This window comes from Heloderma suspectum, chromosome 3 (genome assembly GCF_057233095.1).
Source record: "Heloderma suspectum isolate Gila_16-S chromosome 3, 16-S_ref, whole genome shotgun sequence".
Taxonomy (NCBI): Eukaryota; Metazoa; Chordata; class Lepidosauria; order Squamata; family Helodermatidae; genus Heloderma; species Heloderma suspectum.
The window spans coordinates 299,356,250-299,382,882 of NC_139460.1; the positions used below are offsets into that span (position 1 = coordinate 299,356,250).

The window sequence follows — 26,633 nt, forward strand, 5'->3', positions numbered from 1 at the left end:
CTGTAACATTAAAATGGAAGGACCTAGAACCTATTTTAATCAAGGTTGACTCCAATAATTTATCAACTGGGAGTATCAAAGAACGCGTCTCTTTTTGACAATGAGCTTTAGCTTTGATTAATGATGGAGTTAATTAATGATTGAGTTCTTACACTTAACAAACTATCAAGAAACTTACTGAAAGTACTTTCCATTAATGTTATGAATGTACTTTTTCTTATGGGACACAGATAACCAATCCTCTCTTCCAGGTTTATCAATATAAAATATGCATATTCAAAACAGATCTGTTGAATGTCAGGCAAGTTAATCAGTAAGTCATATCAGATGACAGTTCCATTCAAGGCTAACATGACAGATTCTAAAATGTTCGTTCCATTCGTTTATTCAAAATGCCTTTCCACACTAAACAGAGAAACAACATTCATAAGTCAGAATGTTTTACATTTCTGAACTTGATAAACAGTGACTGAATACAATAAATAAAAGAATACTTTTGTAGATGTACTGTAGAATACTCACTTGCACTTTAACTTCCTGATGGCTGAGAAGAGGAACCAAATGAGGAACTATCCCAGAGTCTATCACCATCTGAATCTGTTCGTTGCCTGAATCCGTTAGGTAGGAGAGGGCCCAGACTGTATCTACCAATATCTAGTATGTTTAAAAAATACACTGCATCAGAGTAGTTCTATAAGACACAATGAGGCATGTATAGAAATAATAAAATTTCAAATGTAAAGTAGTTATGTTCTTTCAGCCTACTTAATATTTTAGTATTTACTGGTTGAATTCACACGACACAACAACCTACCTTGCTAATAAGCTGTGTACTGTGGGTTGTCATCAGAACCACCCATGGTGAGCGCGGCAGATGACTGGGCTTACCATGGGTTGTTCTTCCTCTTCTTCCCCCCTTGGTCCTCCTGCTGGCTCCATCAGGTATTCCAGGGGACTTGCTGGCAGAACCTATCTTGTCTGCCACCAAGTCCCCCTCTCCATGGGAACCGTAACCCTGGTTTAATTTTAAAAAAAGAGTCAGCCCCAATTTGCACCAATGTCAGTGGGGGGGAGTACTGAAAGACTGACAGCGCCTCCAAAATGCCACCTGGGATGTTGGAGCGGCTGTCATTCACTCACGGGCAAGATCACTTGGGAAGAACGGCAAGGGTTTCCGCTGCTCTTGCCAAGCAGCTCACTCACTGATGCCAGTAACCCATGATGGGTTGGCAGTGCCGGGTTCAGATGACACACAGTGCATGGCCCAATCCCTCTTCTTCCCAGCATGAATTCCTCCTATCCTTTCCCTATACCTTAAACATGGTTATGGTTTACAGTGGCACTGATTTCAGGCATGGGTAACACTAGCAGGGTTCGCTACTAAACAGCTTTGGAAAACAGGGACTGAATTTGATTTCAAAATTCTGGTTAACAGTAAAATCTGGTTTGCTCACCACCAATTTGCCTCACTCTCTTTTGGCCTTTGTTGCTTGCTAGTTATAGATCTGGCCATGACCTCTGCTCCTCCAACTCTACCATTCTCAACTGCCTAAAGGGCTCTTGCTTGTTACTGTGACCCTGCCCACTTTCTCCTGCTGCCCCTATGCTCCTGCCCACATTTCCAATCCTATCAGAAAATAACCTCGGCTATTGGGTGGTAAAGAAATGAAATAAAACATTTACCCCTCAAACTTCATTCCCAACCATAAACAGATTTTAACCCATGTAACTGCATTTGCTCACATGTATTCCTTGCTACTCATTCCTCCCTCTATAGTTTTCCCCACTGTTTATTTTAGTTTGTAAGCTCCTAGGAGATAGGAGCCTGTTTAATTTTTGCCTATGAAATTCATACGCCACCACGTACACTGATGGCGATCTATAGCAGCTAAGACTGGTGCAGAAATGTGATTTCAGCATGGTGAACCGAATCTGGAGGAAGAAGACTGGAGACAGCTGGGAAGAGGGAGCATACAAACCTTTGGTCTGCTCCCTTAGCCATGTGTTAAGTAAATAAATAAGGGATTGAGCAGATTATATGTGCACTGTCCCTTTATTTTGTAGGAACACTGATTTTTCAAAAATTTTACTCTTTTGAGATACTTGTGCTAGCAGGAACAAGTGTGTTCAGTGACAACCTGGTGAGGTTGTTCGGGGTTTTTTTTAATACCCAATTATAATTGATCAATTTGTGAAATGATTTGATACTCACATTTACATCTGTGTGGTGAATTAAAACACAGAGTGCTGGGAGGATCTAGGAGAAACAGAAAAGGACATTCAACATTCTGTAGTGAAGCTTAGTGATAATATTTCAACAGACAACAAAGTAGGCTACCTCCTGGATGGTTTCCATTGGTGGAGGCGGGTCTTTGTGACGGCATAAGTTGACCATTACCCAAGTAACATTTCTTAAGAAAGTTATGGGAATAGATGGGCTGATGAACGACAGCAGAGGCTTCACCACTCCAAGACTAATGACATAATCTCTACACTGGGGTCCATCACCTGTAAAAACATTAGTTTGTGAGTAAAAAAAAACTATAAATAGTGGTCTAGCAGAACTACTTTTCCTTATTATCTAACCTTTTGGAGCTGCAATTTGAAGGCAATCCCTTGCATTTAGACACAGATTCTTGTTGGAATGGCTGGCTCACAGACTCAGAGTTGGGGGAGGCCATCTAGTCCAACCCCCTGTTCAATGCAGGAAAACTAGAGCTGAAGCACCTACACTAGATGGCTGCCCTGCTTCTGTTTGAAGACCTCCAGCAAGGGAGAACCCACCCCCAAGTAAATGGTTCCACTATCAAATTGTTCTTACCATTAAGAAATGTCTCCTTATGTTCAACCTAAACCTACCCTCCTATAACTTAAGCCACCAAATCTACTCCTCCCTCTAAGGCAGCAGAGAACAATTGCTTCTTCTATGCATCAGACCTTCAGATATTTGAAAAGTGCTATTATGTTCCCAAGACTCCAATACATTTAAACTGGAGTTAAATCTTTGGCTGCATATTGAGTAATTAGATAATCACACTGAATATATGCTATGAACTACTAACTGAAAGGCTGACAGCCCAATCCTATGGATGACATAAAGCTGATGCTGCCCTATACTGGTGACCTAGTACAAATTAAATGGTATTGTATTCTCAGTTGTTATCTGCGATGGCTTCATATTTGCATGGACCCTTTAGCGTGCTTCCATTCAGATCACAAAGGACAAGGGGGAGGCTATGGACATATGGGTGGCAGTACTTGATCATGTCAATGCATTGCAATATTAGTACACAGCATAACACTATCACATTAGGTTGCCTGCTCTCTATTGGGGCTATTTGGATTATGAGCCCTGGCATATTTTACTCATGTTTTTCAAGCAAATATTTGTATCAGTGCCTTGGCAGATGGAAAGTTCATGTTTCTATTAACACATATTGTGCTTGGTGTCACTACTCTTCTGTCCCACCTCTGCCACGTTCCCAAGTCTGCCAGTATACAACTTGAACTCTTGCAGACTGCAGTCATATCTGTGTCAAGCTGGTATGATAGCAGAATATCCTAAGTATTTTGTTACACAGGGTACTCTACCATCACTAGCTATCCTACACTACCATAAGACCTTTTGCACCATGTCTTGCCCAATTTTGCAATGCATATAAAATCAGGTACAGGTCATAGGAAGCTCACATCTGGCAGAATATAGACACTTTAAAGATAGAAATATAAGCATCTTAGAATTGTTTACTCCTTTACTAGACAAAATATATACTTGAGAGTCATCACTGTAGCAATTTAAAGAATATAGCTCATTACACAAAAAGATAAATCATTTATTGGGTATACATAGTTGCAGTGCCTAATATGAGATGTTAGACCAAGCTGGGAATTTTGCTTGCTATGTGATTAATACTGACATAAGCACACCATGACCTGAATAACTCATTTTATATTTTTCTACATGATTTTACTTGCCTGAACTTTCACATGCCTGACTAAAAGATGTTTTTGGGACACACAAAAGAAAAAGTAGGATTATAGACAAGGCATTTCTGGGCAGAACTAGTTTTCATATTGTGGTACAAGTCTAGGCAATTCATTAGTTTTCAGTGTCAAACGCAGGCTGGAGTTTTTACATGGAAAGAAACAAACCTATGATATTGCCTAAAGCCCATACTGCCTGCTCACAAACGTTTTGATGGGGCGAATGCAGCAGCCTCAAAAAAAGCGGAACAGCATCTGCAAAATAAAGAAATATATCACTAAAACAACTGTTTCTTTCGTACTTACAGCTTTTAGTTAAAGTATGTTAGAAATATTTAAGATAAACTTTAAATCCTGAAGTATCTAAAATGCCTCTAATCAATCACAGAAGATTACGAATCATATCTATTAAGCTATGTATGATGTGCATGTTGTGCTATTTGCTCCTAACTTCCCCTACAGTACTATAATGTTCAAAATAGATATTTCAAATCTTGCCTACCAAATGGGATGCATAAACTGTCCCCATGTCTGGAACTCACTTTGTATTTGCTTAATGGCTGAAGGTACTCTTAGTGTAAGCCTTTAAGCTGGTCAATCATATGCCTCTCCTCATTGCTACTCCAATTCTGCAATGCCACAAAAGCAGAACTTATCTTCTATAGCATAGTTTTGAATATGCAGATACTAAATTCCAACCACAGTGCAAGTCCAAGTTCTTATCTATATTTTTTATCTTTAAAAGCCACTGTATGTGCATATCCTATTTCTGAATAAGCTGTTTATAAAATATTGCCTTTTGTGCAGATCAAAAAACCCGGCCCGATTTCTGAAAAGCTGTCATGATCTGCAACTTAAGTGAATACTTTAATAGTTATCTACACAGTTATGTAACACCGAGATGTTCCAAGATCAAAGATGCAATCTTCCAGAAACGTTAAAGAGAGTAATAAATCTATTGAGATCTTTGGAATTTGCAAGCACAAGTCAAGGGTAGCAAGCTTTTTCTGGTAAAAGCATTACCCAATGTAGAAACTGTTTTAACACTCTGTATTTATACCTACATATTTTAAAAACACACTTTTATGAACTTCCCTAAATTTTCACAAATGCAATGGAGAGGGGGGGATTGCAAATGTTAATCTAATACCACACACCTGTTTTACATGACTGAATGGTAATGAACTAGAATTTTACTGCTGAATACTCAGTGGGATAGTTCACATGACACGACAGCCCAATGTGGGTTATTTCACCCATGGTGAGGCTGTGGAGTGTGGGGCTGCCATTTTGCATATCCATTCACTGCTTGGGGGGTTATTGTGTCATGCGAACCCGGTGAGAGTGGGTTATGCGAGGGTTAAACAACCCTCGTGTAACCCAAGAACAGATCATGTTTAACCCTCACATAACCCATGCATGCCAAGATTGCATGACATGACAACCCCCAAGTGGGGGCTGGATATACAAAGTGGCGCCCGCAGGCACCATGGGTGAAATAACCTACAATGAGCTGTGCCATGTCATGCAAACCAGGTCAATCTGTAAAAAAGTTAAGTTATACATTAAGAACAATGAGCTTCCAAAGGTAAAATTTGTATCAGGGCAGAAATCAACATCCCGTTCCTAAAAATAACAATAGCAGAACTGTTTAATTATTTGCAACAAAAAAAAAACCCTACTCCAATGCTTCAGCAGTTTAAGGCAACTAAAACCTTGCAGGCATCAAGGATTAATGTCTACATTATATAAAGGATTTCCTTTTACAAATTACATTTAGATTTCCCATCTTATGCAACTGTTTCCAGTATGTTGAAAAATGTCATATATGCAGTAGATAGTATTAGAGATTTTCTTTTGATTTTGTATTTATAAAAGCAATTCACACACTCAGAACTAGAATTTTGGTGAGAAGTCAAGACTACAATGTCTTTATCAAGAGTGCTTTAATAAGTCAATCTCATTTCATAATACATAAAACATCGAAAGTACTTTAAAAACAGGAGACTATGACCTGGTTTGCAAGTAATGTTAAACCATGTTTTATTATTACAAGGATGAACTGCGGTGAGCCTTGGGTTCACTTGCTGCTCCCCCTTCCCTCTCCTATTTTCCCTCTCCTACCTCAGCATGGCTGCAAGAGCAGAAGCTTTTTGCTTTAGATTGACAACAGTTTAGCATTACATTTGAACTCTCTCCTGTGCTTAATCTTAACTATGGTTAGTGAAAACAAGCCAGCTTCATAAACTATAAATTCTCTGGCTTTAGATGTCATGATCTGAAATGGAAGCAAAAACTTCCAAACTCCTCCATGCGGCCACATGGTAGGAGAGAGTATCTCGTGAGCCTAAGGCTCACTGAAGCTTGTCCTTCTAATGCTAAACCATGGTTAACATTACGTGCTAATGCCATCACTATCTCCAAGACAATTAATTACTTCCAAATATTCCTGATCGTGGAAACGGAACATCTTTAATGCTGTTCAAGTTTAATTTCAATAAGGCATACTGGACATTTGAGTACACATCTTTTCCTCCTTTTTCAGCATAATGTTAGGAAGTACATCCAGGGACGAAGTTAAAATTAAGGAGTGAAAATCCAGAAACGAGCTGATGGCTTTGGTATTGAAATGCAAGTTCCCAGAAGAAATTTCTTCTAATTTGAAAACCCAGCTGAATTAAGTCTGAGAAACTAAGAACAAAAGCAGCTATATACTTCTGATACTTCTTGCCAGAGGAGAGACAGAACTCGTAGAAGATGATTTCATGTACTGTTAGCGACTTGGCTATAGTTGACAATTAAATTTCACCTATCCTGGCTATTGCATAAAACATGGGTGGGGAACCTTTACTAAGTCAAAAAATGTATTCCCTTGGAGCAAAGTGGGCACAGGCCACATACTGGTGATGGGCAGGATCATCCTATTCACACACATCTCACAATCATCCATCCATCCACCCACACATACACATACCCATACACCCCATCATTCAGACTCACCACAGCTCAGAGCAATCTCTTCCTCCATCTGTCTTCCATGCTGGGCATTGAGAAAAGCTTCCATTTCACAGAACCCAGCATGGAAATGTGATGGGATGCCAGGAGAGGAACACAGCAATCTGTCCCTCCATCAGCAGCTCAGTTAGGGGGGCAAGGGGGGCTGGGGAGGAAAGGCAATGGGCTCTTTGGGAATCCGCCACGGGCTGCTCCTGGCTCACAAGCCAGAGGTTCCCCACCCCTGGCAGAAAAGGAGCAACTCAGCAGTATGCATTGATGAACATTCTTGAGCACGAAATTGAATACTGTATAGTTTTACTTGATCAATAAGGTGTTTTTTGTTTTTTTTTTTGCAGAAGTTACATGTATATGTGAATGCATTAAGTACTGATTAACTTACTGGATTGAACTACAGCCTGCGTTTGTTCAGAGGTTCCAGATGCAATATTTGTCAGTGCCCATGCTGCTTCGAACTGTAAAGATGGACTAACAAAACAAAACAAAAAACCCACAGAAGAGTTTTAGTTTTACTTCAATAGTTCCAAATACTTGCTTCTGTGAAGAACTGTTCCTTAAAGGCACATACTCACTTGTCATCTCTCTCAAGACAGTGCACTAATATGGGTAATATTCCCGATTTTATTAAGTCATCAATTGGTGGGTTGCGATCACTGGAGAGTAGTTTTCTGTTTAGAAATATATGGAATGTAAATCAAATTTGCATGCAAAGTTCAGGTGGCTCCATCTGGACTTTCAATGATTATATTCAAAAAGGTTGATAATAGCTACCTAGGATTTCAGCAGTTTCCTCTCTTTATATTAATGTAAAGACTAAAAAGGATGGCAGGAATTATGACATTTTTTTCAGTTATGATCTCCTAAAATGTAAATTAAACCAGTTATTCTGATCTACACTTTAAAAAACACATTCTCTTATTTTTTTCCTTCATACGGTTTGTGAACTCTATCCCAATGTCCAAAGTGCCTTAAAGAAAATACTGAAGATTCACAAAGGCAAACAAAGTGCCCATTTGACTTTTAGATCTGGTTCACACATTTGTTGCCCTACCCAGGGTTTGTTTGGCAGATGATCTAACAGACCGTGGGGTTTGTTTTCTCAATCCCTGGGTTGTTTGTTCCCCTCCTCCTTTACCTATTCCCTCCCTGTATCCCGAATGCTTTTGCAGCTGTAGTACTGGCATGTAGAACAGCTGGTTGTTGTTGTTTTTTTTACCACTCTTGCCTGCTGCCTCTGTAAACTGGTGAAACAACCCATGAACAACCCACAGTTCTGGGTTCACACATCACGACAACCCGGAATTCAACAACCCACAGTTCTGGGTTCACACATCACGACAACCCGGAATTCAACAACCCATGGATTAAATAAGACTTCCCCAAGTTGGTGCCCTCCCACTGCTAACTGGGAATTATGGGAGCTGCAGTCCAACACATGGAAGGCACCAGGTTGAGGAAGGCTGGGTGAAATAAACCATAGGTTAGCATTATGTGCGAACCAGGTTTTAAGGTATTTTAAATCCTAATCAAAAAGGAAGTTTAAAAGTTTAGAAGGAAGAGTTGGCATGCCAGACGATTGGTCAAATATTATCAAATATTCCATGAATCCTATGAATGCTACTGTGTGACAGCTTACCTTTTTTTTTTATTTCATTAGATGTCATGTGTCAGCAAGGGCAGGAGTGAGGGCTGCTTTCCCCATGCCCTGCAGTAGTCAGGGCCATGCTAATGATGAATGTGAAAATACAGATGGAGGTGGAAAAAAATGTCCAAGCTGATGCCACTGATGCTTGGAGAACTGGCTTGCTGTCTACTTAGTACAACTGTCTTTCAAGACCGGCTTTTTAAAATACCCGCTGTTACTTTGCTTTATTCCTTTTAATTTGTAAGAAATGTAACTGCAGACTGACCCTAGTGTTCCAAGATAAAAACCAAAGCAAAAATGATTCAGTGAATCCTCCTAAATTACAGAAACATTATCTAACATAGCTGAATAATTTGACAATATTTGATCAGTAACTTGACCAACTCGTTTTTGGTCACACACCCAAGCCTAACAGAATTAAGTATTTGTCAAAGGACAACAAGTTGAAGATGTTTAAAAAATCTCCTAATTGTCATTATCCTTATGTTCAGTCCCTTCTGGCATTTTGTGAAAAGAATGCCAGATTCCCATTTCCATCCATTTTTACATATGAAACACCAACCTGACCAACTTGTTCTCAAATCTGTTTTGCAAGAGAAATCTGTCAACTACCCATTTCATCAATTCGTATTTATATAGTCACCTTAAGGGCAGCAGCAGAACCAATATGGTACAATAATAATTTCCATTAATAAACTGAACTACCATGGGAAACTGCCATGGAAAAACAAAACAGCTAAGTGAATGTTTCTCTTACCTTGCAGCTTGCACTGCACTTAACTGGATACCTTGGTTGTCACTTGAAGCATTCTGTGAAATAAATAAATAAATAAATAACTTTTGAATTCAGGACTTTTACGAAGTAAACAAGTTTTAAAAAGTAGAAGTGGGCAAGATATTTACCTGCACTATTGCTTCCAGAGATGTGTTTTGCTGCAACAGATATCAAAGTGTTAGAAATGCTTTCTAAAAGACATATATGGTTGTGTTTCATAGTGTACCAATCCTTACCACTCTGAAGTCACCATCTACATCAGAATCTTCACAGATATCTTCATGAGGTACATTTCTTCTCTTTAGCAGATGCTCATCTCTCTTGTTCTTTTAAGTACAAAATATAAAATTACATTCTGGCAAATATATTTGCTTTTCCCATTGCTTTAAAAATATATTACAAATCTGTAATATGCAAAAGCCTTGTCAATACATAACTTAACATAAAAATGGAAAAGAGCAAGAAAAATATTTTAAGAATGTATGAAATGCTGCAAGATATGTTTTATTCATATTGTTGTAAAGTCACATTTTATCCATACTTTATTATTTTTACACTAGATCACAGGTGGGCAGTGTTCAGGCTTGCATGATCTACTTCAGTTTTTACTAGAAAGTCTACCACCTGGAGCTGGGTGCAAAAGACAAGCGCAGAGGGAGAAATCCTATTGGGATAGGCAGTCACCTCCGAACCCAGAGCGCCTATCCAATGCAAGGCAGGCGGAGCGGAGAGGGGATCTTCTCCTCCACACTCTGGCCACCCTGCAGTCACAGCTAGACGGCCGATTTTGGCTGTCTTGCTACAGGACCTCGGGGGGGGGGGGGGAAGGCCGGACAATTGCAATGGCCCCAGGACTGTAACCAAGTCACCTGTAGTTTTAGAGGGGCCTAGAGATCCATAATGCTTTGCTTTGGTTCATTATTAAGTGCAATTCCTTGCTAGCGGGCCTCTGAGCTTGTGAGATGAGTCAAAGGTCGATATCGCTGCCTCAGCACATTCCATGCTAATGAGCTACCGTTTATCTTATCAGGGCCTAGGAAGGACTGAGAAGTGAGGCTCTGTTTAGGCTCTATTTACAGGTCTGTGCTGGGAAAGTTCTGATTGTTTCCCCTCTGAGGTGGGGCTGTTAGCCTACGCTGGGAAAGTTGCAGATGAACACTATTTATTTATTTATTTATTTATTTCATTTCTATACCGCCCAATAGCTGAAGCTCTCTGGGCGGTTCACAAAAATTAAAACCAAACAACACACAATAAAACAATTTAAAATATATAGAACATTAAAACCACAATATAACAATACAACCACAATGAAACCTAGCAGCAGTGCAGGAGTTTAAAATACAGATTTAAAACAGCAAAGATAAAAATTTAGAAAGCTAAAATGCCCGGGAAAATAAAAAGGTCTTCACCTGGCGCCGAAAGGAATACAATGTAGGCGCTTGAAGCTGTCATGCTGCCTCACTGCTAACATGTATAATGTAAGACCCATTGTACCCCTTGGCTCTGTGTTCAGAGAAGCTGTCTGATCCAACCACTGGATACACCTGTGTATTGCAAGTACTCAATAAAGTCTCCTTGTAAGCAAACCTGAATCTGGCTTATCATTATCTCAGCACCTCCAACCCTTAGCAGCCCATAGCCAGGGCATACAATTGGCGCACGGTGCTAAGAGACCTGATATGTTCAGATTCAAAGGGAAGGAGGATGCGGTTGTCGGCGTGCAAAACTGACTCCTGGGCTGTCAGCAGGTGGAGCTGTGGGATCCAGTCACAAAGCAATTGGTGGTCCTAAGCAGACCAGGAGCATGCCCAGAGATCAAGAAGGACTGCACACCAGTGGCTCTGGAAACTGCACTGGAATCTCTGCAGCTGGGAAAGTGCAGAGATTCCAATGCTAAGGAGGCACAGAGTGCAGGAACTCTGGCATGGCTTTTGGTGACAGCATTGCAAACTGTCAGGCAGAAGGAGTCAGAATGGAGAGAGAAAGCAGAAAAGCTCAAGGATGAGCTGGAGAAAGAACAAGATCTGAGGCTGTTAACTAGACAAATGTTGCAAGACAGCCTGGCCTCCAATGAGGCTTGAGAACATAAGGCTGAAGAAACAGCCATTAGCCTATAATGGGAAAGTTGCAGATGAATGCTAATTAACACTTACTGCTGCCATGCTGCCTCACTGCTAACATATATAGTATAAGACCCATCGTACCCCTTGGCTCTGTGTTCAGAGTCGATCCTGGCACCTCCAAAACTTAGCAGCCCATGGCCGGGGCAATACAACGACACATAGGAAGCATTGTACCAGCACTTCTGCACTCCCTGCCCCCAGGAACGCCCCCTTTTGCTCCACTCCACACTGCTCTTACAAGCCTGGAGACATTCCATACTGCCTACAAGGCAGCAGGGGAGGGGCAGGGAGGCATTTCTTCAAGAACTGACCTCAGAGCACAGGCCCCAAGGTCAGATCCCAGAAACTGACCAATCCTCTGGCCGACTAGCCGCTGTCTAGCAGCCATAGGACTCCGCTCTTAGAATCAAAGAATTCTGAACCCAGGAATTTCTTTTTAAGCACCCAAGCTGAACAGAGCTCACAGTCCTCCTATTCAAAAATTCACTCCTGGTTACCCCAAGCTTTCTTTATTTCAGTATAATTCAAATCAAGGGAGCAGAGTCATTTTGTTGCTGCTATTGTTAAACAACAGAGAAATCTTTGCAAATCACGCAGAGGTTTGCCAGTATACCCTGATCTACCTTCTTCAGTTAGCATACATAACTGTCCACATATTTCCAAAGGTTTTTTTCCAATTATGCAGGAACATGTTTTTTTAAAGTAAGAGCCAAGATCTCTGGATACATTGAATAAACATATTCAGGTTATTTCTAAGAAGCTTTTTCCTTGCTCTGCTTGCTGAATTAAAAGCATAACCTTTACCTACATAAGGAAAAAATAGCAGGAACATAAAGAGAGCCATGCAGGATCAGACGAAGGGTCCATCTAGTGCAGCATTCTATTCACACAGTGGCCAACCAGCTGCCCATGGAAACCCACAAGCAGGACATGAGTGTAACAGCCAGTGATATAAAGCAAAACAAAAGAGGTCCACTGCAGAGCCAGGAAATAACTTCAGCAAATAACTACACCAATGTATAGAGCTTAAAGAAAGCCATGATGCACAGAAAACAGAGGTACATATTTAAACAGCAGTAACAGCAGAGCTCAAATGCTTCATGTGAAGTTAGATAGAGGTACTGTAACTAGCTACCAATTTGAAAGATAAGCATGGCTGGGAAAGTCCAGATGACAGGGACAAGTAGAAGTTCAGCCAACAGAAAACTATTCAGGAAAATCCTACAAAAAAGCACCCGAAGGAGCAGAAGAGCAGGCATCAGCTCCAGACTCCTTCAATGGTACAGTCACTTATAGAATACTGCATACAGTTTCTGGTCACATTTAAAAAGGATACGAGAGAGCTAGAAAAGGGCAACTAAAACAGTCAAGGATTTGATGCACCTTCCCTATAAGGAAAGGCTTGAGTACTCCTAAAATTAGATGATAAAAGTATTAAATCGCTTTACCTTTCTTAATTCCACAACAACTTCATTTCGCTGTCTTCTCATAGTCTGTAAAGTTCAAATACAAGACAGTTACACCCTACTCCCAATGTTTACCAAGGCACCGCTAACCTGTCTGAAACCTACATCTGAATTTGGGGTTCTTCAAACTATTACTCATATGAATTCAAAGCATACAAGTGCCAAGGATTCAAAAAGAATAGTTTTACCAGAATTGCTGGGAAGGCTACCAAGGAAATGACCATGTCTCCCTCAAAACAATGTAAGATGTCTTTTTGTGAAATGCCATGTAATGAACCAAAAGTGCTTAACAGGAAATAATTAGCAATTTGAAAATGTAATTAAGTAGAATAATAATTCTATTAAAGGGAAAACACACAAAGGTACAAGCAGGTTCACAGTGTATTCAGGTAAGCTATCAAAATGCATGGGCAAGATGATGTGGATGGTATCCATAGAAAGATGGTTGGATAGTAAAGCGCCTATCACTCAGGTCAAAGAGTTATTTGTGCAATGAACTGGTATGAGATTGTATTATTCAAGGTCAAATGTGCACTTAAAAGTTAACAAGCAAAAATATTACATAAGGCAAATACATTAAAAAGCTTCGTATACAGATATCTAGAAGAATTCACAGATTTAGGCATTTAATAATTTTTGAGAAAGGAGTTGTCTTCTCAAAGGTATGATTCAAAATTGATCTTATCTAGCCTGAAAGGTATATGTAACTATGTAACTATTAAGATTTTAAAATCTTTAGCAATACTTCCCTTTAACAAAGATTGCTTTTATTTAAGACAATGTTATATTTTGATGTAATTTTAGAAGAAACACATTTTTTAAATAAAAATTGATCCAATTTTTTCCCTTACTAATTCTTGCTAATAGAAAGCCAAAGATCAATGTCATCTATTTATTATTTTATATCCTGCCTTTCTGCCAAAAATGGAGCTCAAATTGGCTGGCAATAATAAAATACAGACGAGAAACAAAATTTTAATTAAAACTTAACATAAAACAAATTTAAAACATTATTAAAGACTATAAAATACACAAACAGCACCCAACCAATTAAAGTCCCCTTCAGCAACAGACCAGCTTACATGCCAAAGGCCACTCTAAATAAAAACATCTTTGCGTGCTTGTGGAAGGACACCGGAGAGGGAACCAACCTAGCCTTCCCGGGAAGGGAATTCCAGAACCTGGAAGCAGCCACCAAGAAAGCCCTCTCTTGCATCCCCACCAAAAGTGCCTAAATCTAAAACAATGATTAGTATATCCTTTGTTTGAAGTTTATCAATCAGCTACAGACAGTTAACTGGCAACAAAAAGCTTCCTAAATACTGTAACTATAGATTGCTGAGTGTTGTCCAATTATTATTATTATTATTATTAAACATTTCTATACCGCCCCATACCTGAAGCTCTCTGGGTGGTTTACAGAAGTTAAAACATTAAAATACAATATACGAAGTTTAAAAGCCATTTACATAAAAGCACACAGACGATATACACAAATAACATATAACTAAAAACAACTTTGAACAGTCAGCCATAGCTAAAGACATATCCAGGACCGATTAAAACTTGTCATGTGCTGCCAAATGCCTGGGAAGAGAGATGGGTCTTAACCTGGCACTGAAAAGATAACAAATGCTGGCGCCAGGTGGACCTCACTGGGGAGTTCATTCCACAGAAGGGGGGGGGCCACCACTGAGAAGGCCCTCTCTCCTGTTGCCACCTTCTGAGCTTCCCTCAGAGGAGGCACCTGGAGGAGGACCCTAGATGCTGAACGTGGAGTATGGGTAGGTTCCAAATTTCGTAACATGAAAACTGTACAATCGCAGTTGTCTGAACTGGTCCGAAGACTTAAAATTGAATATTTAGCATTAAAAATACCTGATGAAAGACAAGCAAGTATTTAAGGATTGAAACAATCAAGTTACACCTGGTTAACCATAAGCCTGAATCATTTTTTCTTTCATTTTATGCGCATTATACATTACTTGCATGCATCATTCTATATGAGAAAGAAGGTAGCACTAATTTTAACATGTTTTAAAAACAGTTTAACAATGTGTTAATAAACTATGTTTCTTTATCTAATTCTCTATGTGACAGCGGCAGGCAATGTAGTGCCCGTGTGCACCAGTTCACCTACAGACACCTCTTTATACGACCCCTGCCGTACCCCTCCCAAAGTAACAAATTTTCTTACCAGCAGCTGGAATCACTTCAGAGCAAAGTGAGAGCCTCCAGTCACTGCCATCTTCATTTCCTATAAATGAGATGGGCCACATATGGGCCACAGAAAAATTCTTAGGAAATCAAGATGGTGGGTGGCTGCAGGCCAATGCTTTCCTCTTCAGGGTGCCTGGTCACCAAGAAAAGGTTGGGGGGGAGGGGAGAAAAAAGGACTCCTGTTACTTCTGTCTGGTTACCTGGGCGGCGGGGGCAGCTAAAGAGAGCAGTTACCATCAGCTGGGGGAAAAGGAAGCCAGCAGGAAAACAGCACGGAGGGGGGAAAGTAGAGCAGCACGAAGCCAGCAGGACCTGAGGGAAGCAGTTGGGAGCAACCTGGGTAGCTGGAGAGGGTTGTGTGTTTGTAACCCTGAATGGATGGGGGTTGCATGCATGCAAAAAAGAGAGAGAGTGTTTAGGGATTTCTAAGAGATCCTGAAAAACAGTAAGTGAAGTTTTCCATGTGCTGAAGAAGGGTGGGACAGGTGTACATATGTATGCATGGATGATACATGGGGTGCATGAGAGAGGCGGGGGGGTGTCTAAGGCTGCTGGGCCAGGGTGTGAGAGACTCACCTGGTTCGCATGATCAAAACTTTTAAATCAGGCCATGACTGGGCTGTTATAGGGTTACTTTCCCTTCAACAAGCCATGCCGTCCAGATTCAGAGACCACAACAAGCCGTGCCTGGCACAAACTGAAATTTAAATAAGCCACGGAGGCTTATTTTGATCGTGCAAATCAGCCCAGTGTATGGGTGGTGATCCTGAGTGAGAGAGATAGGAGAGAATGAGTTGGCTGGCAGAGAGAGCAGTGGGTCAGAGAATGAGTTTGTCTTTACAAAACAGGTTCTACTGGCCCTGACAACTGTGGGTTCAAACAAGTTGTTTAGTGTGTTGGGGTCAGACCCCATCTCTGCCTTATACTTAGTCTTCTGAACAGGTTACATCTCTGTTGTGATAACCCATGCCTCCCACGGCAGCCACTTTGTGGTGCTGTGCAGGAGTGTTTCTCATATTGTCAAATGTGCCTGAGGCCCATAAAGGTTGCCTCCCCCCTAGCCTATAGAATCTATGACAAAAGGAATGAACTGTTTCCCTGCTTTGCTGTTAATTCCAACTTCTCTAATTGAATACGATCCTTTGCATATGAGGGGAAAGTGAAAATGTCCACTTTCTGTTTAGAAGAACAAACTACAGTTTTGTGTTCTGTACAAACCATGGTTTGATGTCCTGGATTGTTAACTAACTTTAGAACAAACCACAGTTACCAGAGTTTGTATAGAACACAGAACTGCAGTTTGTTCTTCTAAAGCAAAAGCAGTTTTCACTTCTCTCTCAAGTGCAGGAGAGAGGGGAGGGGAGTGTGCAAGCCTGAGGACTGTTTATAGTCATGACCATGGTTTAGGTCAGCAATGTTTAATCTCAGGCCCGCAGGACAAATACGGCCCTCCAATGTTCCCCAGATGGCCAGCCTCTTCCCCGACCACAAATGTTTGGTGGTTTCCTGGCTTTTCCATGTTTCCCCCACTGATGTGTGTTTTCTGGAAAATTATGAACTGGAAGTGTTGCCAATGCAAATTAGGCAAGAGCATAGAGTCATCCACATTGGAAAATCACTGGAAAATGATTTAATTTAGCATGTATACTAAATACAAGTAAAATAAACAAGAAAGCTAACAAAACTATGCCATGTTAATTTTTTTTGTCCCAATAAACCACAGGTATTTGACCTGAAATATCTGAGCGAAAAAATAAAGCACACTTACTGTGATTTAAATATTATATTATGTAGACATTTGTAATAGAATACTTGTAAAAAATTAAAAACAATAGCATGTATGTCCCTTATAGTTTAAATGTAAGAAAGACACAAAGGTACTGAAAATTGCTGACCCACTAATTCAGGCTTCCCCAACCTGGTGTCTCCAGATATTTTGGATTACAACCCTCAGCATGTTTAAGTTAGCATGGCTGGCCGGAGATGCTGGAAGTCATACTCCAAAACATCTGGAGGGCACCAGGTTGGGGAAAGCTGCACTACTTAATTTTAGCAACTCATATTGCAGTGGAAGATATGTTGACAACAACTCAACAATTTCAACAGAGTTCAGCTCTCTTCCACTGAGGTTGTTAGGGCACATCCAGTTTCACTTATTACTTATTAGCTCCATTTCACACTGAAACATACACACACCCTCTCACAAACTTGTTAGAGATAATCACATAAAAAACATGAATTACAGCTTTGAAACAGCCAACCTTGTCTAATATTGTGTTCACAATTGGCACCCATTCATTGCTACTAATGAACGTATAAAACGAAAAACTTTCCACAGAAAAATAAAGCACTGGAAAATATTTCACAGAAAATTTTCTGCCCAACATCACTGCCCCCTCATTCTAAACAATTGAAATGTCTTTCCAAAGCCTTAGTTACTGGAAGTAGTAGCTTTAAGCTTAAATATACCGGAGTTTTGTCCTCACCCCTTTTACCTTTCACCCCAACCACCACTAAAATGCAGGCCCCAAGAGCTTCTCCAAAACTGAATTCAGCACTTGGGCTGAAAGAGGTTCCACACTCCTGGTGTAGGTGATGATCTGAACTGGTCTTAAGTTTCCAGTCAATTCATGCAGAACTTTCTTCTCTCAGCAATGAGAACCCGTTTGTTTCCAGGATCTTCAAAAGGCAGCTAGATGATCATTTTTAAAAATATGACGAAAAAGACACAATTATCTATACAGAAGTAGGTGGGGGAGAGGATGTGCCCAAATACGTATTACAAGATTGAACAGATGAGTCTGAAACATATGCAACATAAACTACTGTAACAAACCAGTTTCTAAGATAGCAGAATATATATTAAAAGCTGTAGCTTTTAAATTCAATTAAGAATTGTTTGAACATACACAGAAGTGCTAATGCTAAAACCATGTTGCTCTCCTGCATCTACATTACTCAGAAGGGACAACAATGAAAATGAATACATCAGATCAGAATTTAGGATATTGCACACAATAAAGCAGTGGCCCCCAAACTTTTTGGACCCATGGACACATTTGGGAATTTAAAAAACTGCTCTGGGCACCACTGTGAAATGCCTAATCAGTGGATCGCTGCTTTGGCATCTAGCTATCCCATCTATGGAACATAGGCTGTGTCTTATTCAGGAAAAACTTTTGTTTTATGTCTATTGGACACTACAACATCTCTTTAATAAGAGATTGTCTAATTCAGCTAATTGCTGACAGGACGATACACCTAATGCTTCTTTTAAACATATGTTTTGGCAATATTCAGTAGTTGCGTCTTTTGCGGGGGAGGTTATTATTACACAGATAAATTTTGTTCTGGAACAGTCTTTAATATTCACTGATGTACACACTCTTTTTACCTGCTTCATGAAAATTAACAAACAGTCAGCGTAAATGCATTCTCTGCACCCTTTTGACAGCTAAAAGACTGATATAACAACATTGGAAAGATAAACACTGACTTTCTGTAATGTAATGAACTGAGAACTTTACAAGGCTTTCAATATATTTAAATGGCTGGAATAGAGACACTACCTTCAAATGGATACTTATTTGGATATTTTGTCCACTTTTGTTGAAGCCTATGTCCAATTGCTCTAACACTGTATGCATTTCATACAGAGCCATGTAAGTATATTTAAAAAATGGAGGGAAATTGGGTGCCCATGGGCACCACGTTGGGAACCCCTTCACAGGTGCCACTGAAGGTTTTGATACACTTCCTTCTTAACATAAGCACAGAGTGCCCTGATCTGCACAATCACCTTAAACCTGAGTTGTTGTTGTGCTATTTGAAGGTTGTTTCCCCCTCTAACACGCCACACCGACTGGATTCAGATGACACGACAAGCCACACTTGGGCGGGTAATTAGGCAAATGATGTCCAGCACACAACCAGGCTTAAATGCCACCATGGCTTGCTTAAGTTGCTGTGATTGTGAGAACCAAGTCACTGTAAAACCTAGTCTTTCTCCTCCTCTCCAACTCCACATTCAAACGCAGCAACAATAGGCTCTTCTGCGTTACTGCAAGGAACTAATCAAAAAGAGAAGAATAAAGGATTAATGAATATCTCCTCACCATTTGAGAAACATGTTTTAACTGTCTGCATCAGAGCTGGCATATTGTAGTGGCTAAGAAAAGTCCCTAGTTCAAATCCTGCCTTGGCCATACACAAGCCACTCTCTCTCAGCCCCCACCCCACATCTCCAATATGGAGATAAGAAAACTGGCCTTACAAGGGCAGAATTGGGGATTACTGAGAACATATGTGAAATGCTCTGAACTAAAGTGTTATGTAAATCTAACTATCATTATATTGTGCGAGGAACTGAAAAATCCTAGACACCAGAGTGCCTAGAAATTTGATACCGCTGCCTAAGGTTTTTAATATTTTTTGACCCTATGTAGAGTAGAGGTGGGGCCTAGGAATGTGAAAGAATCTATTAAATTAGAGGTAGGCAACATGTGGCTTGCCATGGATGTTTGGGCCCCTGGTTCCGGCAGCTGAAATCATAGCAATTCCACTGGGAAACAAGGCATGCACCTTGCTTCCCAGCAGAATCAAGCTTTCAACAGTTCATCAAACAGCTGTCTGGAGCACGATTCTGCTTGGAAATAGGGCATGTACTCCCTCCATGCTTTGTTTCCCAGAAAAAGTCCCCAAATTGCTGGGAATTCAGCAGCAGTAGCCACTTCCATCGGTGGAGGGGTGCAGCCCCTTCAGGCTTCCAGGGGGACCAATGTGGCCCCCAACCCTCAGATGTTGCCCACCCCTGTCTTAAACACTGGAGGCTGGTTCTAAAACACCATGAAGTATTTCTCCATTCGTCCCTTACATCAGAGTGATTTGAGTGCAAAGTGCAATCCAAAGAGAATATCTCAATTGTTGTGTTATAAGCAGCAACACAGTATAGAACTACAGAACGTAGAAGTTTCATTAAAAAATTAAAAGATCTTAGAGTAATTTTCAACTCAACCGTCAGGAGAAACTGAGACTTCAGTGAAATGTAACATTGAGCATGACAAGGGCAATGCCATTAGAATGAAGAAGACCCCAGACTGACAGCATCCACACTGATCACAAATGTTTTATATTGATCTATACCAGCTTTCCCCAACATTCTACCCTCCTCCCAATGTGTTGGGCTACAAATCCCATAATTCCTAGTCACCAAGGCATTTTCTGTGGTGACTGTGGTCCAACACATCTGGAGAGCACCGGGTTGGGGAAGGCTGATGTACATCATCAGGTCAAGCCCATGCATGAGGTAGAGACCACAAGCAATACCTGCCACAATATATATTTTCGCAGAAATTCAGTATCCTCATCCTTGCTATGGAGCAGGAAGTCCCTTGATTCGATGCAGTACAGCGTCTGTTTAAGTCTTAAGAGCTGGAGGTGAAAACACACTGAACCAGTTCAAGCCTCAAATTCCTACAGTTACTGAAAAGGCACCACAAGTTTACCAACTCATAAATGATTAAAACATGAACCAATTTCCAATTTGCTACTGATGTCTTTATTAGTTTGTAGTAAACTGTTAATTGCCCCAGGAAAACATCCACTCTTAGATTTGAAAACTACAAATGTTTTGCAGTTATATATTTAATGGAAGCCATGATTAAACTATGCAGACGTGCCAATCTGGAATTTTTCCTTGGGTAAATATGCAAGAATTAATCAGAACTCTGGCTGGGATAGTAAAGGCCAGCTCATACACATGTACACATTACTTACACACACACACACACAACACACAACTCACACTGCAGTGTGCAACACAGGTGCTATGCCGATCAGCCGAATTCATGTGATACTTCACCCTCAAAGTAGGGGGAGAAGAGATCACATGAACTGACTGGCATATGCATATAGCATTTGCAGTGAACTGTTTTCTCTTTTTTCAAATTACAAAGCCACTAATGTTCTGCAAGTACATGCATTCTGTACTTTAACTTACTACAATGTCTTAAAAAATGAATTTAATACCATGTCAATTTCTCTCCAAATGTGAACAACTTACCTAAATCCGATTCCAACTTTGCTATTGGCATCCGACCATTAGTATAATACACTAAGACAAGAGAAGACATGCAAAATGTTGCAGAGTGGATTTAATTATTTCACACACAGCAGTAATCTCTCATACGAACTCTTACTAGACTTGCCAGAGGGGAAACTCCACATCGTTTCACCCAACATGGCAGGCTGTGTGGCTTCATTAGATCTTCTCTTGGGAAAGCTGCCCAGCCTGCTCAGATGAGCGAGTCTGGGAGGCTTCTTCTTAATACGATATGTATGCTATTGGGGATGCCATCTTGAGAATCCTTTTTTCTGTTGAAAGTGACCCTTTGACTATTGAAGATACATACATCATTCTCTCACTCAGACTACGGATGTGGCTGAGCTTAATTCCTGATGTTAGAATGTTGTGCTTGCATTGAAATTGAGCAAGATTGGCTTGTTCCAAAAGAAACAACTAATGTCAGACAACTGGTAAGAAGAAGTCTGGGGGAGTGAATCTTCAGGGAGGAGACATATTTGAACTGAGATTTATTTCCCCCTCCCATGTTGTGAGTTTTGATGGGCATACTGAATGATTTCCCTTGAACCTTGGCAAGTACCCTATTTACTTGTCTGCATGATCTTAAGCATATTTACTATCAGTATAGAGACAAGTGGAACCTGCAAACATGTAAGAGGAGTGGGTACTGTTCAAGGCTTCATCCATCCTAATATGAGCAATGTAGTGTGTCTCTCAGAGCAGTGGGATTAGTATGAGGAAAGAAAAATCAAGGATTTCTCTTTTCCTATCCTCCAAACTCTTCCTCTGCTGTGCTAAATAGCACCAGAAGAGGGCCCATGCCATCTGACAGCTCTCAACCTGAGCATATTATAGTTATATACTTGGGGAGGCGGCAGTTGTGGAGAGTGAGAAAGGCAAAAGGTATCCTTTCCCCTTTCCTTCCGACTGAAACATTCCTGTATAGTGAAAGGAAGGGAGCTTTTTTAACCTCGTGAAACATATCCCTCCAATCTTAATCCTGCCATTAGGATACACATTATAAGCTGCTGGAAGAGACCAATTCTTTCAAATAACAATCAACGTTTTGTGGATACTAGAAGCCATTTCGTTCTTTGTCAGGCTGTTTTATGGATTTAAAAAACCTTTCTTCTCTTTTAATCTACAAGTGTATATACTTCTGCATTCCTTATGAGTCCCCAATGTAGAACCCACAACCTTATTTTTGGGTGACCCCATTTTGCTTCCAAATTGGAAGACACTCAACTATCCATGTTAACTACTACAAGGAATGGTATTAGGTAGTCACGGACAATCCTATCATTAGGTAGAGTGAGGTAACTGCTTCAAGTGGTGGACACTGGGAGACACAGCATCAGCTCCCTAACTGGTCCTCCTGAGCCTCCCAGCCATTTCCCTATCTTGGAGGACAGAGCTGAGTGTGCCACACAGCCTGTCCTGCATTCTCTAAACTAGCCTACCACCCTCAGGTGTGGTGGCGGACCCTACTGCATTGCCAGTGTTGAAGTTTCAATTGCTTCTGTATGTGGAATGGAGGTAGGCACCATATTTTCCTTTGCTTCAGGTAGCAAAATGTCTTAGGCCATCTCTGTAGATAGTCTAGTCTTTCACAAGGAAATAAAGGAAAATACCCTGTGATAAACACACTTATCTGGAACTGATTGGCAGAAGTTCCAGATAAGTTCCTGGCCTTTGTGTCCTTTGCTAAGTTTTATGACTGTCTTGGCTGCAAGTTCTGTCCATACTCATTCCCGCACTCAATTCAAAGGGGGAGAACATACACTTATGTTCACCAGGAAAGTCTACCAAGTTGCTTCCACTCAAATCAGCTCCCTGGAAAGAGTGTGCATACACACCATAATCCTCTGAGAAGACAATTATAGGGCATGTTCTGCTGCTGCCAGTTAGCTCAAGGAACTTGCCAAGGCAGAAGTCTAAATACTGTTTCCCTGTCTACCATCACTACAGTACTTTAGAAGAGGGAAGAAGAGCTGGGGAAGCTATATGAACCACCACCACCACCCACATACAGAGACACACTTGCAATATCTTCAAAAAAGCTTTCAAATATTCTGAACATAAGAATGACCATTGTCTTAAGGAGGACCTTATGCAATCATTCAAAAGTCTAACTGTGGAGGGGCCATGAATCCATGTATGCCAGCTCAGCCCCCTGCACCCCTTCAAGCAGAGTTCCCAATGACAGGGAGTACTGTAACCACATTCAACTGAATGTAGTTACATTCTCCCTTCAGATTTTCCCACTCAATGCAGGAAGGTGGTGGTGGTGGGGAGCATGCGCAGCCCCTCCATGCTTAAGAGTTTTTAATGCTTGCATAGGACTGTTAACATTCTAAAACTTATAAAATTACACAACTCATTGCTCCAAGTACTAGCATAGACCTGCTAAATTAGCTTTTCTTAAAACTGGTAATAAAAAAGCAAATGCACAGGAAAGCTAAAGAAAAGTAAAAACATTTCAGAATATAATCATAGCCAACAGCACTGCAGCTCACTATTTAAACTGACTATTTCAGGCATGTCTGTTCATGTTTTCATGTCTAAAACTTGTACTGACAGCCAGAAGTTTCACATCAAGGATTTCCTATATGAAGGCATTTCCAACACACCCATTAGCATACACATTGGCAACAAAATACATGATTAAGCTCATGGGGTCAACAGTTTAAGCATAAATGAAAATGAGATATGTAAGAATTTGAGAATACGATGAGAGCCACTGCAAATTAAAATAGCAAAGTTACTTTCTACAGGAACAAAAGTGTGGTGAACAACTCAAATGTTTACACTAGTGCTTTACTTGTACTCAAATCCCTGCCAGACTACTCCTTTGTAGCAGTGCTAGAGACCCTGGCCAGCAGCGCTCTTCTCAAGTCTTGCAATTAAATCATTTGGATGGGAAAGATGTCTTGAGCTGTTCCTTTCTCTGGTTTTTATTTATACTTCTGAAAAATGTAATTGACATAAACTAGACATGCTAAGAGTCAGTCCTACCATGGTGTTACTTGTTACAAAGTAAATAACACAAAACCTGGCTTGCTAAAGTTACTACATCTTCCAAAATCAAGAGCAATTTTCCTTAATATTCTCCTGGAATCCCTGACCACCCAAATGCATAAGTAAGCCATGAGACTGCTTCAGGTGGCAGTGTTTTTAGGTGTACCAATGAGAGCAGCACATAATCAGAGATATGTCCCAGGCTCCTTTGTAATAACTGCATGCAATCAGAGCTATGTGCCAGTATCGTATGTACCACTACAGGGGATCCTGAGATGTATCTCAGAATGTGCACCACAGCCAAGAGTATCAAAATGTCCCAGGCAGGCCCTTAATCTGCCCGCATTCCATCTGCAAACCAGAAAGGTTGGAGACATGGGACAGGCATGGCCACAACATATTGGATACAAGCCCTACTTGCAGATATAACAATTTCATGCAACATATACAAATGGATTTGCTGATGACAGAGAGGCACAACAACTTGTAATGGAACTTTGATCATAATGACACTTGGGGAAAAATGTTAAGTCATGTTACATGATGCAACTCTGACATACATTATGAGGGAAGAACTATAGCACAGGTTGCTATAGAACAGCATCAGCTGTAACTTAGGTGGATACACATAAACCCCCCACCTTTCACCCACAGCTGCCAAAAAACTTTTCATGACTAGCATGTAGCTTGTTCAACTCTGTAGTACTTCTAGAGAGCAATCCTATGTCCCCTAGACCAGTGGTCTCCAAACATTTTTGATTGTGCATCCCTATCAGTAAAAATTGTTTGAGCATGCACCCCCAATATATGTATATCTATTTATAAATTATATACGTGTACTACTGTACTAATATATTATGTACATTATAAAACATACACAAAAATAGAAATTAAAAGGATGAGATAAAGATGAAATACACAATATATTAAAAATAATTTATATATTAATTTATTAATGGTACATAAACCCCTTTGTTCTCATTAAAAATTATTATTAATATTTTTAATGAGAGCAATGTCATTGAGTATGCTTCATTATTTTTTAAAATCTTGGTTTAGTACTTTGTGATACAGTGATTTGAAGGGCTGGTTCTAAGTTCAGTTTGTTTTGATACTTGGTTTTAACGGCTGTCATCACTGAAAAAGGCACCTCACAAAGATATGTAGATCCAAATGGAAGAAGTCCATCTTTGGCTATGCTTACTAAATCATGATACTAATTTTTCAATTCCATCCACCAATTACGTAAAGGTTTTTGTTGAAATTCAACTAAATTTCCATCTTCCCTGATGTCAATCAGCTGTTCTTGCAAACTAATCAGAAGGTGTTGCATTTTTATATTTTTAACAAATGGGTTCAAAACCCACTGAAAATCTTCGTTTGGAAGATTTTTAAACAGGTTAGAAAATTCAGTTTCCAAGTTTTTAAAGTGTACAGATGTGAGAGTTTTTATCGGTGACACACTTACATCGTTTTTGGAAACAAAATCACATACCAATGGAAACATTTCCAAATACCCATTTTCTAAATGCTTTCTCCATAGCACGAGTTTCTTTCAAAAAGAAGTTACTTTCCCACTCATTGTTAAAACTTCACCTTTACCTTGAAGGGATAGATTAAGGGCAGAATCCTATGCATGTTTAGACAAAGACCTACACCTCCCACGCTAAGAGTCTAAACATGCATAGTCTGTCTAAACATGCATAGGATTGCACCCGAAGTGTGTTTATTTTTTCAAAAATATCTGCTAGGTAGCATACTACTGACAGCCACTTGTCATCACAGAAAAAGACTGGAAATGTGGAACAAATTTGCTCTCCTTCAGCAGGATGGCAGCTGCTCTGGTGCTGTGGCCAAGCAAGCAACTGCTCCTTCCTCTGCTGTGCCTGGCAGAGACTGGCGCAGTTGCTCTCCAGTCCTATCCTGCCTCCTGCAGCAGAGGCAGGATAGGACTGGAGCCAAGAGAGAAATGCCATGGAGCCTCTCTCTTGCCTCCTGTTCCATCCTGTTGCCTCCACCACCACCACCATCACTGCACACAATGGTAGCTCATCAGGGCAGCGGGAGGCTGCTCAATTATGAGGTAGCTCGCGCACCCCAATGGATCATCATATACACCCCACGTTGGAGACTACTGCCCTAGCCAGCATCTGTGGGAGTTAGAATTTTTCGGTTTCCCAGCTCTGAGCTCACAGACAGTGCTATGAGCTCATAGCTGGGAAACCATGCTCTCCACCCCCTCATAGCTGGGGCAGAGAGAACCGCAGCAGCTGCCCCTCCATGCCTGTCCATGTTTGTAACA

General features: G+C 40.5%; 1 protein-coding gene across 4 annotated transcripts in view; it reads right to left on the minus strand.

Annotated features, from left to right (window-relative positions):
* Positions 1 to 26,633, minus strand: part of KPNA4 (karyopherin subunit alpha 4) — a 42,780-nt gene that overhangs the window by 10,701 nt on the left and 5,446 nt on the right. The window contains exons 2-13 of one of the 4 annotated variants that reach the window (XM_084847404.1): positions 15,209 to 15,268; positions 12,994 to 13,038; positions 9,656 to 9,745; positions 9,548 to 9,577; positions 9,402 to 9,454; positions 7,572 to 7,667; positions 7,382 to 7,467; positions 4,153 to 4,239; positions 2,339 to 2,508; positions 2,213 to 2,257; positions 815 to 1,015; positions 523 to 654 (exon numbers count right to left, since the gene is read on the minus strand). In XM_084847404.1, the coding sequence (XP_084703530.1) occupies positions 523 to 654; positions 815 to 1,015; positions 2,213 to 2,257; positions 2,339 to 2,508; positions 4,153 to 4,239; positions 7,382 to 7,467; positions 7,572 to 7,667; positions 9,402 to 9,454; positions 9,548 to 9,577; positions 9,656 to 9,745; positions 12,994 to 13,035 (1,032 nt within the window). In that variant the 5' untranslated portion in view covers positions 13,036 to 13,038; positions 15,209 to 15,268. The remainder of the gene's footprint in view (positions 1 to 522; positions 655 to 814; positions 1,016 to 2,212; positions 2,258 to 2,338; positions 2,509 to 4,152; positions 4,240 to 7,381; positions 7,468 to 7,571; positions 7,668 to 9,401; positions 9,455 to 9,547; positions 9,578 to 9,655; positions 9,746 to 12,993; positions 13,039 to 15,208; positions 15,269 to 26,633) is intronic. The other 3 variants (XM_084847403.1, XM_084847407.1, XM_084847406.1) reach the window with 3 other exon arrangements.